The sequence below is a fragment of the Botryllus schlosseri genome, chromosome 2 (assembly GCF_051294905.1).
Source record: "Botryllus schlosseri isolate E-star chromosome 2, Bs_hap1, whole genome shotgun sequence".
In the NCBI taxonomy this organism is placed as follows: domain Eukaryota; kingdom Metazoa; phylum Chordata; class Ascidiacea; order Stolidobranchia; family Styelidae; genus Botryllus; species Botryllus schlosseri.
Genome location: NC_137237.1, coordinates 25,482,214 through 25,501,481, shown reverse-complemented (window position 1 = coordinate 25,501,481; position 19,268 = coordinate 25,482,214). Strand labels below are relative to the sequence as shown.

General features: G+C 39.8%; 1 protein-coding gene across 1 annotated transcript; it reads left to right on the top strand.

Moving 5' to 3' along the window:
• The first annotated feature begins 846 nt into the window (after nucleotides 1-846).
• On the top strand, nucleotides 847-13,000 carry LOC145434310 (retinaldehyde-binding protein 1-like). Its single transcript, XM_080311673.1, has 10 exons — nucleotides 847-919; nucleotides 2,047-2,157; nucleotides 4,251-4,324; nucleotides 5,685-5,812; nucleotides 5,879-5,994; nucleotides 6,552-6,614; nucleotides 6,689-6,847; nucleotides 9,249-9,359; nucleotides 11,012-11,140; nucleotides 12,783-13,000. Exons 1-10 carry the CDS (start codon nucleotides 911-913, stop codon nucleotides 12,813-12,815), a joined length of 933 nt encoding a protein of 310 aa, XP_080167799.1. The 5' UTR covers nucleotides 847-910; the 3' UTR covers nucleotides 12,816-13,000.
• The last annotated feature ends 6,268 nt before the right edge of the window (nucleotides 13,001-19,268 follow it).

The window sequence follows — 19,268 nt, the reverse complement described above, 5'->3', positions numbered from 1 at the left end:
GTTGAAGGTGAGTGGATTACGAATGTTGGGAAAATTAATGAGCAATGGACCTTTCGGCATAAATATGCCTTATCCCAATTACAGTCACAAGACTGCAAAGTCTTTGTTTAATCGAGGCGTCGCTATATCGAATGGTTCCCATGTTTGGTACTGTACGCAAGGGTCGGGCTAATTCTGGTAGTCCCTCCTGACTGATTCGGCTTTGAGTTTCTAGTTTGACTATACGAGTCGGGTCGATTTCGAATGCTACGCATAAGCTACATAACATTGTCAATTCAATTTTGTACTTCTTGCACGAAACGTCTCACGATATGTGATTGGTGAGATATCTCACTGTTAAATTGCTGGATAGAAGTCCTTTGAATAGTTTCTCAAATGAACCAGCTTTTGCAGCACTATATTATGTTAAGTCCAAAAACTATAAAAAAGAGCATTTTAAGTTATGTGACATCATCGCTAGGAAATTAAAATAAGTCAGACATATCCGCAATTTGGAATTCAGAGAACATTAGGATTTTGCAGGGTGAGTAAGAGCTGCTCAAGTGCTCATTGGTATGGATTTATTTTCAGGGCTACTGAAGCGTATGCGAATAATGCAATGGGATTACTTGGGTGATCGGATGAGCTATATGTGAGTTACAATACGTTCGAACTCGCATATACTCTTCTATCTTTTTTCTTTTCCAGGACAAGGGTGATGCGTTCATCAATCGAACATGGCGGTCCTCATGGAAGCTCTCGCATTTCGGATGATTGCAACTGGATAATCGCATGATTCATCAGGATCAACAAGTATGTCATGGATGTTCGATACGGATTAGCGACTGCATATAAGCAATGCAGCGAGGCCTTTTCGTGAAATGGTAAGCTGATCGCAGTGTAGAGCAGAACGGAATTTTTAGGGAAGAAGATGGCAGCGGTAAGTGACCAATCATACACTCACAATAGGCTGTGGACAATGTTTTGGTAGATATGATATCATAACAAATATATCGAATTAGATTGTTCGCAATACTAATTATTTTATTGTTCATACAGGACATTGTGAACCGGTCTTTTATAGGATGCATCACTAGGGTATAGATAAGGTCCTAAGGTGAAAACCATTCACTATACATATTTATTATGGGTTTATAATTGATTACTTCAGTATACTATGCATAAAGTAGGCACATATTGTTTTGTATTTTGTTGTACGCATAGTCCATACGGCCATCGGAGTATAGACATAGAGTGAGTCGTGCTCTAGGGTTTGTAGTCGTCAGGTGATTAGACTACTTTCTGCAGTAGTATCAGAGGTGTCCAAGTAATACAATAATACTATTTTAACGGATTTATTCAAGTCAGTTCTATCTGATTCCACTGTGGACAAGCCCTCGCTTCGCGGGAACGGAATGTATTTCCGACAGTTGCACCTATATGCTGTGTGATTATAGTCATTTCGCGTTGGTCGCAATGAAATATGCTTTGTAAAAATGATTGAGTAAATAAGAAATTTGTCGTTTTCTACTTCCAATCAGTTTTGGGGATATCTTGGAAATCATCATTGATACCTGCAATTGATTAGAAATTATTGTAATTTATTCTACTTATAGTTGAGTAGCGCTACTCCTTCTACTTGAGCAGCGAAGCTGTCTTCTTTGGTAACTATTCCTGCATATATGAGACATATTTCTTTAGTTATTTTTTTATTCATCTACATCTATGATCTGATGATATTCGACAGCGAAATCCTTTAATTTAATTTTAATTTTCTACTTGCGCGGGGCTCACCTGTCTTGCCGAGAGTGACAGGACCACTCATCTTTTACAGTTTCTGAAAATAATATATAATATATCTTCATGTTATTATGACGCCGACAATTGCTAAGGCAAATCTAAAGGCATAGCGAAGACGCAGTTTCTATTGCATTCATATAGTAGTCAATTCGTCATATTGATCTATATATAATATATAACAAGGAAGAAGAATGTCGGGATGAGATGCGACCTTTCTTTTCAGGACGTTTTAATCAAGTTAACTTCATATCTTACTTTGAATTTTAGACTGGATCTTTCAGAACTCTCGATTCCGACGAAATCGAAAATTCAAACCTTACCTGGAAGGACCACGAACCGATCATGGGAAGCCAGTTAGCGAGCCATACAAAATCTAAGGTATGAAGACATTATAGGCTTGATAATTGTGGATTCGTAGGATCCCTACGACCATGTATGTACATTGTACAAGTAGCTAAACTATAAAGCATCCAGCAGTCTTCGGGCATGAAACTCATCGCATGCAGTTTGGCTGACCCAATCTAACGTAGCGTAACAAACCAGCGGGAATTCGTTTATATTAGCATGAGAATATACGTTGTCCGGTTACGAAAAAGTGTCAAAGCGAAACTTAAAGCGTTTCACGCGATGCAGATGATAGGGCACGCCGAAAAATTAAGGTTAAGACAGCGACACTACACAAAGCTATAAGATATCTACGTATCTCTACTAATTGCCGTAAAAGTGTTGGAGTCGTTATTACGTTATGAGGTTATCTCATTTAAATAACCATTTACCCTGGTTCCGGTTGACACGAAGATCGTCATGATCATATCGGGATATCGCCGATAGCAGTCAATACCGATAAACCACCGTTTGGGTTTGTTAAATATTGCATATTTATGTGAGTTCTATTTATTTTGGTGTCATCGGTTGACGAAATATCTCTCTCGCTCTCGCTCTCTCACCCCCCCTCTCTCTCTCACACACTCTCTCTCTTTCTCCCTCTCTTTCTCTCTCCCTCTCTCTCTCTCTCGTTACGAATCGTTACATAACTGATCTGATCTGAACGGTGTCCGGTCAATACCGAGAAAACCATTACTGAGAATGCCATTAGCGAGAATGGACACCACCGAGAATAAACATTACCGAGTAAAGACAATGCTTCCCGGCGTTGCCACATTCGGTGTCGATTCTCAGGTAAAAATTTCTTGACAACGTCCCTCTCAGAAAGATAGATTCTCGGAGTTGGCCATCCTCGGTAATGTCCATTCTCGGTAATGTCCATTCTCGGTAATGTCTATTCTCGGTAACGGTTTTCTCGGTATTGGTATAGAACCGATCTGAACTGATCGATAACGTCATTCCAAATGCAATATAGTTTCTAGGGACGGTGTGAACCTCTGAAAGGTTCAGGTTCGTGTGAACGCGAACCTTTTTGAAAGGTTCTGTGTGAACGCGAACGTGAACCTCATGACGTCACGTGACGTCACATTGCTAATTCCAACCCTACATCTCAGTGACGTGATATAGATTAATGTACAGTAGTACACGATACCTACCGACGACTCGAGCCACATAATGCCACAATGCTGAAGTATATTGACTTTTTAAACGTCGCCAAATGTATAAACTGGAGCAATCAAATGATATAATACTCCCATAAAATCAATATCTTCCGTCGCTTTTCCAACAATTTCGACGAGGACTTGCAAAGGAATATAAGATTAGGCTTACGCCTCGGCGGTCTAGGCAAGACCGGACAATGTATTCGGCGTCTGAGTGTTTCTACGGTAATATTGAGCAGAGTGTAAAACGGATTTTACCCCATTAACAAGTTATACACCAGTAGCCAACACCTCAATCGCACGGATTTGGTTTTTATGATTTAACAAACATATGACATCGAGATGGACCCCATACGCTTGTTGGATTTTTTTTTGCATGAGACAGCACGATATCAATTTCATTGGTTGATTGAATAGGCATCATTCGCTGACTACCTACATGTAGAGTATTTCGCTCTTTTGCGGGTCACACAGCAGAGAGTCTCTGAATATTCACAAACAGAAAGCTGGATAATTCGAGCAAACTTTTGTAACAAAGCAGGGCAAATTTTTGTGATTGTCAAGGTGCCTGTTCGTTTCATGATTATTCTTTATGCTGGAAATTGTTGTGTATGAAAAAGGTTCACAGTGCAAAACCTACCAAGGTTCGTTTGTGAACGTGAACCTCTAAATTACCGAGGTTCACACACACAGAACGCGAACGTGAACCTTGCGTTCACACCATCCCTAGTAGTTACATTGTCGCTATGGCAGCATAAGGAGAAATCGATCTATTGTCGATCGAGAAGAGTGTGTTGCTATCACCCAATTTCGATAAAGTAGCCCGGCAAACTATCCATAAGGCACGGGAAGAGTATGTGCTCGATGCGCATCCTTGTTCGCTGTCACGGGAAAAATTAAAATAACTCTTGCGTTGAAATTCAGGCTACAAAAGAACTGGGTGAGTCAAAGGAAACAACGGAATCTAGCTTGAAGAATCTAAGACGACTGTTCCAAGAGTAAGTTCGTCCCTACTATACGTGTTTGATAATTGCGAAAATATTGACCTCCGACGAATTGGTTGGGTATACGGTACGATTGGATTGGACCGAAAAGTACGTTATGAAGTTTCGGTGCGATATTTTTGCCAACTATGGTACAGTAAAAAATTCCTATATTTTTATCGTACCGTACGTTTTTCGTACTTCATGTTGCAGATTTGGAAATGTCGCCAGTATCACTATGTATTAGTAATGCTTGCCGGTAGCAACGTCACTTACTGGATTGCGTATTAAACTGGCCCTGCCGCATCAGTCCGGCAAGGTAACGTAATGGTATAATCCACAGCTACAACACCAATGGATTGTGGGTTCGAGTCCGACCGAGGTCGACTCCAGAATTCCTGCCTAAGTATTGGAGTTTTATCTATAGGCTCCTCCTCGCCATCTCATCCGCGTAAGCGGTGTCTTTTAAAAAGTGGGTCGTGCTACAAGTCGGCAGATACGGAATCAAACATAAAAAATGTTGGTCTGGTGTATATGACCATAGTAGTAGACAATCACCATAAATACCACAAACAACAAAAAGGTGATAAGTGTCAAATGTGTTGTATTCAATGTTAATGATCGTAATAAAAGGAAGCAGAAAACAAAAAAATAAAATACGCTGATCTCAAAATGGAGTGTGAGAAAATGTGCCGATGAAAAACAAACACTGTTCCCATAGTCATTGGCGATACAGGAGTCGTAAGCAACAGACTTGTGAGACATATCCAAAAGATGCCGGAAAGCGTTCGATTCCACATGATCCAGAAGATCACTCGATAATTGCAGCATAATTTCCGTAATTTCAATTCTTCATTTTCAATCACCTCTACCTCTGCAACCCTTGCCAATTCTTCATCTACCGCAATTATGTAATCTGATATCTTCATGTATTGCACAGGAAAAACGATTAGCCTGTATTACCAACATTTTTAAAATTTACTTCAATCTCGCCCTTTTTTCAAGGGTTGCCAGGTTACCTCCCACAATTTATGTGCATTTACTGTGAATAAAGAATATAATCATATTAATGATATGCTACTATTGCCGTGGAAATGTTGAATGAAAATCTCAATGTAGTTAGTTATTATACATCACATCAATCCATCGAAATATATTACGAGACAACAAAAACAGAGTATATTTTGCCAAATGTGCCACAAATTTAACTATCGATGGGGAAAATAGCCTTCGCCAAGTTGGCAAGTTATACATATTAGGTTTATTATTCTTCATTGTTTCCTTGCTATACTGTAATCAACTGTGACGCCAATGTTTAAAACTGAAGCATGTATCCGAGATGCTAACGTGTCCATAATACTTCATCAACATTCAGATTGGATCAGGAGGACGAAGCGAGTAAAAGATTGAAAGAGCAATTCGAAAATGCTAGCGATCAAGAACTTGTAAAATTTCTGCGGGCTAGAAAATTCGACGTTCCGAGAACATTGGAACTCATGAAGGGTGAATAAGTTATTGAATCCATTCTCATGAAACAACTTCTGAGATAATCACACGGCGTTTCCCTAGGTTACGTCAAGTACAGATTGACTTATCCTCATGTATTTACTGGAGTGAACCTGGAGAAATTGAAACAGCGAGTGGCTCGGGGCCAGCCTGGTGTTCTTCCTCAAAGAGATAATGAAGTGAGTATTGAGCTACGTCAAACTCCAATTGCTGATTTTCGCAGTAGAAGACTACATTGGCCAGGCCCAGCCCAGTGCTTCAATATCTCATTGTGAATTTTAATGTTGTCAGGATTATACATGTATTTGATGTGAGACTGTTACGATGTACAATCGTACAATGCACAGTGCACACGCACGCGTATAGGCCTATAATAAAAAAAACAAGTCAAGCATGATACGAAATCGACGCCTACAGATAGTTAAAGTTATTGAAGGTCTACCGGTCCGCAAAATTTGCTTAGAAATTTTACAAGTTCGCAAGCGAAAATGGATGAAACCGTCAGGTCGGAGTATAGTGGGTATGGTCATTGAACAAGATCTGTTTTTAACTAGTTCATATCGAAAGTTACTGAAATGGAGGATCATATCGACCATTTCTCATCTGTCCTATTCCGAATTACGTGTTCAGGTTTTTCGTATTATGGATGCCCAATTTATATGTTGTGTATATTTCGCTTGCATGGTGTCATTCCATGCCAGATGCAAATTCAGCTTTTGTGAAATTGCTTTTTCAGGGTCGTGTCGTAATGTTTTTCCGATTTGAAGATTGGGACCCGGTCGAGTATCCTTTCATCGAAGTCAGTATCAGTATCAATTCAATTTTCGATGTCTATCTGAAATCCATACTGTAATGATACCATGCTACTCGCAGGCTGTGCAGACGCTTGTCTACGTTTTGGAAAAGCTTCTGTCGAGCGAGGTGACGCAAATCAACGGATTGTGTCTGGTCGAAGATTTTGAAGGTTACTCAATGACCCACGTCGCTTCTGTTGGACTAAATGACTATAAAACGATGGTGGACATGTTACAGGTACTTGTTTACACCGTGCAGTATTTTGGATGGTATGCTATACCATTGCTTCAAAGACACATATCTAATGTAGGGCTTGCAATATCTGTGAACTACGGATGTTTATAATCATTGTTAAGTAATTACTAATTATATTATCGCTTTGCATTACATTGGACTTCTGATCGTTGGTTTTAGGGTCTATGAATTCAAGACGGTATATTTAAATATTAAATAACATTCAATAGAACGGCATCTAGTCACCATCATTAACAATTAGTGAATTGAATAAGAATGAATATCTCTTTGTCCCTGCCATACCGAGAATTTATTGCACACACTCGAGGGAGACTAACCGACAAAGATGGAGGCACAGTTAATATAGAATCACTCTTGAATGAAAGTTTAATGAAATTTTAATAAACTAGCCCTTATTCATAAACATCATATTGGCGCATGTATTGGGCTACAAACTGATGATATGTCCTGCTAAGTCTTAATATAATTATTGTGACGCTGTGTTTCAGGAGCCAATAATAATAATACTGATAATCATAATGAGAAAATGTTGCGATGCAAAATAAACATTGTACCGATAGTCATTGGCGCTACAGGAGTCGTAAGCAAAAAACTCATCTAACAGATTCCGGGTAACGTTCGATTCGACATGATGCAAAAGATCACGCTATTGGGCACTGTGCATTAGGGCTCTTCAAAAATGACTTTTTTTCACAAATCGTACGGGCTACTTGATAAAATTGTTAGGTTACCTAATTTAAGCCTACTCAACAAATTTGGTTCAATTGCAACCAGTAGCCGCATTGCTACAGGAGAAGAAAGTTTCTAGTTATTATATAAAAATAAATTACAAAAAAATTGAAAATTTTCTGTTCACCTCATGAAAGTGATAGGTTGTCTATAGAAACGATGTTCACCAAATTTGGTTCAATTCCAAACAGTGGAAGCGGAGTTATTGCCGTCCAAAAATTTGGATTTGAATAAAATAGTATTTACGGTGGGCACCACTATAATAAATAAGTAAAGAATTAGTCACCGTAAATACTATTTTATTCATAATCCAAATTTTTCGACGGCGATAATTTCGCTGCCACTGGTTGAAATTGAACCAAATTTGGTGAAAAACCTTTCTATAGACAACCTAACGCTTTCATGGGGTGAACAGAAAATTTTCAAATTTTTGGTTATTTATTTTTATATAATAAATAGAAACTTTCTTCTCCTGTAGCAATGCGGCTACTGGTTGGAATTGAACCAAATTTGGTGTGTAGGCTTAAATTAGGTAACCTAACAATTTTATCAAGAAGCCAGTACGATTTGAGAAAAAAAAGTCATTTTTGCAGAGCCCCACTGTGCATATTCTTCGGAAGGCCTTCAATGCACCACTGGACTAAAATTACACGTGTGAATCACAGCATATTTCTGTACTTTCGATTCTTTATTTTCGATCATCTCTACCTCTGCTCTGTAACCCTTGCCGATTCTTCATCTACTGCAATTCTGTAATCTGACCTCTTCATGTATTGCATAGTAATAACAATTTGACTGTATAACTGAAATTTTAAAAATTTACTACAATCTCGCCATTTTCCTTTGGGGGCAGGTTGCTCCCCGGATTATGTGTGTATTTACTAGTTTTACTGTGAATAAAGAATACAGTGTAATAATAATCAATAATCTTCCGATTATATTTTCATCTGAACAACACACACACAATGTTCAATGAGATAACACACAACGCGATGTAACGAACAAATACGAGTATGCCGAACGACCAGTTGCGGTCTCTTGACATCCATCGCGAGCCTGATGCCACAGTTCTTTTTCGATGTTAGTACCTATCCCGCGGCTCTTTCTTGCTCTTTTCATTTACTTATGACTGCGCTCTTTCAACGCTGACCCAACATGATTTCTTTTAGTAGTAGCAAGGCACATTTAGAATTCGTAACAATGATTGTCATTACTGCTGGTCACTGTCCCGCAAAATTCACTATACTTCACTTCGAGACCTAAAGCGCGTCGTACAGCTAGGGTTGCATTTAAAACAAACGCTATTATAAAACATGTCCGTGTTTGAGCGGGAATATCCAAATAGCTGACTTGCGCCAGCCGAAAGCCAGTCAGAACGTCAAGTTGCTCAAAGCCATACTCCATACCAATGCTATCTATAACTGGACTACGCTCTAGCTAGAGTTCTAGATATCCCTGATCCATGCTATTTTCGTACGATATGATCCGTGATCGTCAGTATTCGGTACAACATCATTGATTAAAGAACCAATCACGAGGCATGAATACGATGGATTACAGATCACTCGTGTATCATATGCGACGCCTCGTCCGATCGATTTCAAATTCTTGTACGGTATAGGTCAATCTCTATTCCATATCTTCTTCTTTTCAGGGATCTTTTCCGTGCAGATTCAAAGGAATTCATTGCATTAGACAGCCATGGTTTTTCACGAAGAGTTACAATTTAATCAAGCCTTTGTTGAAAGCGAAACTCTTTGAAAGGGTAAAGCAGAATATTTTGCTGTAGGCCTATATGCATATTCTACTGCTGGCATAGTTCGGTAAATTTGCGTTAACATTTGCATTTGAATCGATCTGATGAGCATCACAGCTTTCGGGATATTTCAAATCAATCCACCTGTAGTTTTGATCTATTGCGACGAGAAAGCGCAGTATGGTGGTGTGTTGCTTAATGCATATGCACTATGCAGCTGTCACTCACAGCAATGGTTTGTGCGTTCGCGTTATTGTTTGATAGTTATATAATTGTACTCCAGATACCTAAGTGTTGGAGGTTTACCTAGGCTCCTCCTCGCCATCTCATCCGCGGCAGCGGTGTCTTCCAAAAGCCTAGAGGTGGGCCGTGCTATAAGTCGGCAGTTACGGAAAAATAAGAAAAATATCGGCCTGGTGTAAATGACCATAGTAGTCGACAAACACCATGAATACCCCAAAACAAACAAATACTCCAGATACTCATGACAGATTCGAATCTTCAATTAAAAATCCCACTTACTGTCCCATAGTTTCAGCTTCGAAGTTTTTATTTTGGACTTTATTTATTGCTCATAATTTTACTCTGAAAGAGTCTACTACATTGTTGTAGGCTACAATGTACATGTACATGTCCATGTCCACGTCGTACAGGCTACCTTTTCCAGCCCGATCAAGTATATCGTCGCGTAATGATGGTCGATTCGACATCCATTCGGGGGAAGGAACGAGCTCCACGGGGCCAAAAGATATTTCGTAAATAAACATAAATTATAATCAGCGATTCCATTACTTTCACCCGACCCCCGGGTTTACTTACACTTTACACTTGTACAGGTATAATGCGTTGCCGACCATAACCGATAATAATGGGGTATAGGCAGGGCTGGATAGTCGCAAAAAAAACTATGCGACTCCGCTCCCGACATTCATAAAATTCCAACTCGACACCCTGACTCCGACGCACGACCTATGTAATTTGGAATTGCGACTCTGACTCTGCTTCCGACTTCGCTATGTAAGTCCGAATCAAGACTTAGTCAGCTAAAAGTTGCCACCCTATAGTATACTGGTAATGGAAACTGCCGTAGTTTCAATACATGAATACAAGCTGTACGCGGGAATTATCATCAATTCCAAATCGGGAAAGTATTGCTGTACGTCGAATCCAGACTCTCGCCAAATTATGTCAACGAGTCTGACTCTAGCTAAGAACTACCTACGATTGAGAATTGCGTCTCGATCTCTGACTCCCGACACCAACAGTTTGAAAAGTGCGACTCTCACTTCGACTTGCAACTCACCAAAAATGCCCCCTCTCGTACTCTCGTAGGCCTGCTCTCAACTCTGACTGCGAGTGCCAACCCCAAGGACATAAGTGTAAGCGAGGCCTACGATAAGTTATCGTAGTTCTCAATGCAAGCAATGAACGTATCGAGGGTGTTAAATTAGGGATTACGTCCGAAATTAAATAAAAGTAATACATCCCATCAAATAGAAGAGTACTTGCTTAATTGCTGGCTCTATGATTTACATCTTGACTGTCGATTCGGCGGCAATAGAAGCTTGAACATGGTTAACCGGGCGCAAACAGATCATAATACGAGTTTAGAAATGCACTGTTTCTACGTTAATCATCAGTCATCACTATGCATTACTTAGATCTATATCTACGGAGAAGAGCTTGACGACTTCTACAATCATTTTCCAAAAGAATATCTCCCCAAAGAACTTGGAGGAAGCGGACCTGAGTACAAGGGAAACGAGATGGTTCAGATGCTATTTAATGACGTAAGTATAAGCGTCTGAAACGCAGCTAGTCTGAAATTTGTTGGGATGGATCGATGATAATGCCATTTCTTCTCATTCGCCTCATGTATCAATTCAAGAAGTTCCTTCCATTCTGTACTAGGTATTCTGTACTATGTCTTTTAGTCTACATTTGACTTCAATTTGACTTCACTGACATATTTGAATATCAATTTGATGAATATAGTAGCAATGGCTGTCCAAGTGTCCATAATGGAGTAATGTAATTCCAACGATTTGGAATTTATAAGTGATTTCACACCTATATAGTCTGGTCACCTTACACTGACTATTACTACCACTGAAGTAGTTGGTTCTCAACCGGGGACCGCGAAGCATTTTCAGGGGGTCCACAAAACCTCTAAATTTGTAAGATGATTGATAACCTAACTTTTATTTTATTTTCTATTAGGAAGAGCATGAGACAGTTTCGCTTCATAATTGCTAAAACTTTAGCACTCACTTCATTAAAATGGTCGTCTGAGATGAAATATACGTCATTGAAAACTAATTTTAATTGTCAAATTACCTATAGCCTGCCGACGCAAACATTTGCTGTTTAGAGATGTCTTGTTGGGGTTTGTGAAAAAATGAAATGTTGGAGATAGCAAGGTCTTGCAAAACATTTCGGATTTGGAGTTGTCAATATCGTTGGGTTATATTTTTCATCTGAACAAGTTACACACAATGTACAATGCGATAAGACACAATGCGATGTCATGAACAGATAGAAGGATGTCGAACGACACGCATCAGTAGCGATCCTTTACTCTAACATCCACCTCGACCTAGAGTGCCCGATGTCACAGTTCTTTTCGATGTTGATCTTTTTGAAGCCGCGGCCCTTTCTATTAGTTCTTTCCATTCCTTGTGAGTGCTTTCTTTCGGCGGGTCTTTTTCTGGGCTTTTTCCGACGGGAATCGATATAGGTCCGCCAGATTGGTGTGCGCTTACTGTTACCACTACGCTATCCCCCGCCCCTGTAAACGTCGTTTGAAATATAAATATTTTCCTAATCTGTTCCAGTGATGGAATTGTAACCTCGCCACGAAATCTATTTTCTCCTGTGACATATCCACTAAATAACTTCAAGATGAGATGCTAGATAGAAATGACTAGGCTGGAGTGATATGTTCATTAAAAACTCTCACCAAAAGCTGTCGTCAGAAGCGTTACGCATTAATATTACATTCTCCGCCAATATATATTTGTGGAAATGGATTTTCGATCGACACTCGTTCATCTCAAATCGAATACGTGGATTTTCAAGACAATAAGTACAGCTGCAAAATTTGCTTCGAAATAATAAAAGTCTACCCGATTTCTATGCATATCGTGTGATGTTATTTCCAAGAAAAGTCATTTTGTGACTGTTTATCACTAGCCTACAGTTAATATTTGCACAAGACAGATGACTGTTGCACGATAATTGAGCTAATTTTGAACGAAAACTTGAGAGGGTCCGCGGGTCCGTGACGGTCCAAACGGGGTCCGCGAAGACAAAGAGGTTGAGAACCACTGACTAAAGTGAACTACTTTGACGTTTTTCAGTCCAAGTTCTTCTGACACGTTTGATATTGACATTTCTGTTTCATATGTAACGTGACATACGGAAACGACTTAGGACGACAATCAAGACGATGTTACATCTCTGTGATATGATTTATCCTCACCATCGACAAGAGAGTTACTTCATATCGGCATCAAAATGCTGGGCGATGATGATTAATGGCTGACTGCTTACATTAAAGATCTTTTGACGCGATTATCAACTATCCTTATTGCAACGCAAATTGATGTATTCATATATGTTCATTTCGTCAAATACAGTATGAAAAACTACGCTTTTGTTTGGTAGTAATATATAGTTACATAGCAAGCTATATAGTGATATGCAAGAAAAGTTTTCATTGGGTTTGGTACAAGCAGAAAGAACTCAAACGAGCGTGATTGAATGATCCGTTTTATTGCTGCTATTCGCAATTTTCAGTTCAACTTTGCAATCAGTTAGTGTGCAGTAATCTGTATAGGGCGAAGGAACCGATGCAGCTGCAGACGTGGAATCGTGACGCGCACATTGAACCTGAACCCGAATGTTGATTGTAGTCGTGTTTCAACCGGATCAGACTCCATAACCTATAGTAGAAAGTTTTATCGTGGAGTGATCGTATGAATGGAAGATAGATCCGATTTAAGCCCGGAAATCTTTTCAACGTCAGGCGCGACACCGGCTCGGCCGAGTCGGAACCGACTTTGTATAGAAATATCGGCGACAGAATTTGGAAACAGATCGACGGTATCTGCTTCCGGAGTGGGTCTATGGTAGGGTAGCCATACGTCCGGAATTTCGCTGATGAAACTGCGTGCGGGAGAAATTTCTAAAATATGCCTATGTCCGGAATTTTGAAGGCTTGAAGTAACCTCATAATTTTTTCGTAAATCAACGTAAACAATATTATTTTTGGCTATATTTATGCTGCATGAAATTTTTCTTCGCGCTGCGCGCGATTTAGTATCGCATATGTTAATTTTAATGTGGGGAATACCACCCCCGCAAAAACTGCGATCAAAAATAAATAAAAATAACATTCATTTACAGAGTCTAATAATAAGTCTAATTGTAATCGCAATTACAGGAGAACGGTGTATTTCTAGAGTTAGTTTAGGCCGTTTAGATTCTTTATTAAAAGATAGTGGTTCTGGACCTGGGGGTAGTTTGCCTTAATTCTGGTTTTCGCGAAGATGTTGAACGTAATCAGCTTCCCAAATAGGCCGTGCGTAAGTCTGGGCAAATGTGCCGACGTAGGCCCCGATAGGAGAGTGTCGAAACGACATAGTGTTATTTCGTGACTTCTTGCCTGCCATGTCAAAAGATATTGAAATCGCCCAAACGTACTGAACTAAAAGACGCCCACGATTTCAAATTGGTATTTCTTCACTGGCAAATAATTTTCCCTGTGGGATGGCAATTGTCTTTGACCTTTAATTAGTAATCAACTTAACAAATTTTGAGCTCGGTCACGAAACATTTCCAAACTGGAAATGGAGTCGCGACCATAAAAAATTGAAACCACCGGGTGTGCGGTGGTTATATAGCTCAGTGGTGCGCAGTGCACACCGGCATCGGGCTGATAAATAATCTTATCGGTGTGACATGAACATGACTTAACGATGTACAATTACGCTCCCTGTATTTTCGAAGTCATCACCCCCCACCAGCTCTACCGGTAACTCCGATCATGTGGGTGGAGAGAGGATAAAAATTATTTAGTAATGTATGGAAGAACCAATATTATTGAGAGAATTCATTCAAATCATTTAACGACCAGATGCATATAGTAAGCCCCCAGAAGTTGCATCGATTACCTTGCAGTGGACCCAAGATTAATGTTTATTTGGGCGGGAGGGGGCTAAAAATGTGGCTTCGGGCCTGGTTAAAATTTAAAACACACAACCACATACTCTCGGACCGGATCGTGACCACCTCTAGTGCTGGTGTGACGTCATATTGATGGACAATGTGCTCATAACTCATTTTGAAATCCGCTAGTGGGCGCTAAAGAGCGCCCGGAATTTGTGCCACAAAAATAGGGTAACCCTAGTCTATGGCACACGTTCATAATCTATTTCGACATGAAAATTGTAGTTGTTCTTGTTTACTCGTGCCACAACTATCTTCATATTCGCCCAGATGATGAAATCGATGACTCGATTTTAAATAACAACATAAAAAACTGCTGACCTTGAGTTTAATACCAGGGTTGTAACTAGGGATGGTGTGAACGTGAGGTTCACGTTCGCGTTCTATGTGTGAACCTCAGAAATTTAGAGGTTCACGTTCACAAACGAACCTTTGGTTGGCTCTGTTCTGAGAAGCTTTTTCATATATAACAAATTTTACTTCATTATAACATCTTTGTATGAAAATTATTGCATTTCAGCTGTTATAAGTTCCTCAGTCACAAGTCACTTCTACTTTTTATAGTTTTGACTCGAGTCAAGTCAAGTCATTTTCAATTCACTAGTAAAGTCCAAATCCAAGTCAGGGTTCAAAGTTCCAACTTCGAGTCACACTGTTGAGTTGACACTCGAGTCCACTTTCAAGTCATTGTGTTCACTGTTCATTTTCGAGTTCAATCCTGTTTAACTCACTTTTAACAACTCTGTTCGAGTGATATTGAATGCCTCACAATCAAAATATTGAAATATTGTTCACTTTACGCAGTTTCCCGCCGTATTTCACATATTCGAGCACTGATAAACGAAATACCAATAATGTGTTAGCGTCCTATTCTTCGAAGTTATACAACAAACTGCCTGTCTTGGCCGCCCGAGTCTCGAGTCATATGACTTGGTCGAGTCACGGGAAATCACTCGAGTCAAGTCAAGTCACCAAAAACTTGCGACTCGAGTCATTACAAGCTGCTTAATACCTTAATATTCACGCTGAAACTAAAATGATGATTACCCGAGTTAAATTAATTCTCACTGCCAAGAGAGGCAATGGAGTGACAAATAGTCACAAAATAGTCACAAATATAGCACGTCGTTAAATATCTGGCAATTTATTTGACGTTATATACAAGTCTAATGTAAATAAATTGATTATGGATCATCAATATAAGTCAAATTCATTTTGTTGGAAAATTTATACCAATATATTTATACAAATTTTATGTACTTTTGCGACATCGTGTCACGGACAACGTCATCGGCTCTAAAACTGAAAATTGAATAACTGAGCTACTTTGGAGCGAAATGACCTGTATTTCACAAGCTTGGCGGTACATAGTAGTTATCTTGATCCTTAAAATGAATATCAAACGAACTTCTTCCAAAACACAATGGTTGAAAAGCGTAGTCCTATAGAGTGATGTCGAAATACAATCTTCGCATAAGTTTCGTGTCTTTCAAATGCAAAGCATTCTATTGGGATGAGTGAACCCGATTGGAAATACTCCTATATGGTAATGGTACCCGACTGACCGCGAAATTTCCCCGAGTTCGGGGTTCATTCTCTTTATAGTAGGGGTATCAAACTCAATTTCTGTCACAGTCCGAATTCAAACCTTTTAATCGCATGCGGACCGGACCAGTCAAATATTGCCAAGATAATACCTTTGTAGCGATTGGTAGCGTGGTGGTGTGATCCCCAGCTGCAACACCGATAGGTGCGATTCCAGTGCGACCGAGATCGACTGCAGAATCTCTTCTCAAGTGCTGCAGGTTTATCTAGGCTTCTCCTCGCTACCTGATCCGCGTAAGCGGTATCTTAAAAAGCCTAGAAGTAGGCAGTGCTACGGAATCATAACGAAATCAAAACATTGCAGTCACGACACCAATGCACGTGGGTTCGAATTCCGGTTCTGACCAGCTTCTACGTGTCGGAGGTTTCTCTAGGTTCCTCATCGTCGACCTCACTACTACGGTAGTGCATTGAGAAGCCCAGACTAAAAGTGAGCCGCGTGCTACAAGTCGGAAGCAGAGACTATGATGGGGACGCATGGGAGCGACAGAGACTGAAATCGATAGGGAGCAAGAATAAAAAGTCGTCCCCAAAGAATACGTAGTCAAAGAAGTGGACATTACAATAAATTCGTGTCGCGGCGCACATAGCCTGAATAAGACGATAAGCGCCACTGTGTTTGGCACTGTGCATATTCTTCGGAAGGCGTTGACTGCACCACTGGACTAAAATTATACTAGTGAATCACAGCATCATTTCTGTAATTTCAATTCTTCATTTTCAATCATCTCTACCTCTGCTCTGTAACCCTTGCCAATTCTTCATCTACTGCAATTCTGTAATCTGACTTAGACTCCATGTATTGCATAGGAATAACAATAACAATTTGACTGCATTACTGAAATTTTAAAAAATTTACTCCAATCTCGCCATTTTCCTTTGGGTGCAGGTTGCTCCCCGGATTATGTGTGTATTGACCAGTTTCTTACTGTGAATAAAGAAAAAATAATAATAAAAAATTCTGTGGGATGTACCAGATATAACTGACCGCAAAATCAGAAGCAACCGCCCGGATATAATCGTCAAACTAAAAAAGAAAAGAGAATGCTTACTCATTGAACTGGCTGTCCCAGCTGATCACAACCTACTGCAAAAAGAATCAGAAAAACACTCCAAATACGCAGACCTCAAAATGGAATGTGAGAAAATGTGGCGATGCAAAATAAACATTGTACCGATAGTCATTGGCGCTACAGGGGTCGTGAGCAAAAAACTCATGAGACATATCCAACAAATTCCGGGTAACGTTCGATTCGACATGATCCAAAAGATCACATTATTGGGCACTGTGCACATTCTTCGGAAGGCCTTGAATGCACCACTGGACTAAAATTACACTTGTGAATCACAGCATAATTTCTGTGATTTCGATTCTTCATCTTCAATCATCTCTACCTCTGCTCTGTAACCCTTGCCAATTCTTCATCTGCTGCAATTCTGTAATTTGACTTCTCCATGTATTGCATAGGAATATCAATTTGAATGTATTACTGAAATTTTAAAAATTTACTCCAATCTCGCCATTTTCCTTTGAGGGCAGGTTGCTCCCCGGATTATGTGTGTATTTACCAGTTTTACTGTGAATAAAGAATATAATAATAATGCACCACTGGACTAAAATTATACTTGTGAATCACAGCATCATTTCTGTAATTTCGATTCTTCATTTTCAATCATCTCTACCTCTGCTCTGTAACCCTTGCAAATTCTTCATCTACTGCAATTCTGTAATCTGACTTAGACTCCATGTATTGCATAGGAATAACAATTTGACTGCATTACTGAAATTTTAAAAAATTTACTCCAATCTCGCTATTTTCATTTGGGGGCAGGTTGCTCCCCGGATTATGTGTGTATTTACCAGTTTTACTGTGAATAAAGAATATAATAACAAAGAATATCGGCCTGGTGTAACATAACATAACATCTTTGGATTATATTTTTCATCTGAACAAGTCACACACAATGTACAATGCGATAAGACACAATGCGGTGTCATGAACAGATAGGAGGACGTCGAACGACACGCATCGGTAGCGATCCTTCACTCTAACATCCACCTCCGCCTAGAGTGCCCGATGTCACACAGTTCTTTTCGATGTTGATCTTTTTTGAAGCCGCGGCAATTCTACCAGCTCTTTCCATTCCTTGTGAGTGCTTTCTTTCGTCTTTTTCTGGGCTTTTTTGTCGCCGTAAGAACGGCAACGGCGGGGGAAGAGGAGCCCAGATAAACCTCCGACGGGAATCGGATCCGGTCCGTTAGATTGGTGGGCGCTTATCGAAACCACTACACTATCTGCCCCGCAGTAAATGACCATTGTAGTCAAAAAACACCATAAATACATCAGTCAACAACAACAATACCCCTGTTTATCAGTGGGATGCTTTGGCGTAATGTCTATACATATTACATAATATACAATATTACAGATGATAGGTCAACGGAAACAGTGGCCAACCTGCAGTCGTCGATGAATAATTATGCGGCCGTTAACGCGTAATTCAATGAGCATGTGATGGCGGCAGTCAACATGCATTTCGAATTATCGAATTATCGAACAGAAAAACTAGCGTAATCACGGATGATGTTCATCATTCCTGAAAATTTTTAATCGTGCTTCGAGTGAGATTAACCAACTTCCGAATCGCTACATATCATCAAGCTCATCAAGACTATGTATTACTCTCACTGGGATTGATTGCAGGTGGCCTGAGTGTGTAACGACAAGCCATACTGAGCTTTGTTGGTCTTATGGTTCTTAGGCATGGTTACCAAGTCCTCATTTAGGAGGATTTGTCCTCCTTTTTCAAGAAATCGATAATGTCATCGGAGGACGCTGAAACATCCTCCCTTTTGGCAATTTGTCCTCCTCTATAGCTTTGACAGTCAAGCGATTGCAAAGGCACAACTAAAAATCGTTATAAATGAGGCAAAATCTGGATTTTGACGGCAGTGTCCGGAAGGATAACTAAAAAAAATCAACGGTCAACCTCAACCATTACGTTTGAGAGGGTCTGGCGGGAGTAGAGTTGGAATGAAGATCAAAAACCACGTACCTAAGATCATCGAGATGCGGTATATTC

Coding starts and splice junctions, on each gene's coding strand:
- LOC145434310 (XM_080311673.1), top strand. Junction 5,813..5,878: donor AACATTGGAACTCATGAAGG/GTGAATAAGTTA, acceptor GCGTTTCCCTAG/GTTACGTCAAGTACAGATTG. Junction 5,995..6,551: donor TTCCTCAAAGAGATAATGAA/GTGAGTATTGAG, acceptor TTGCTTTTTCAG/GGTCGTGTCGTAATGTTTTT.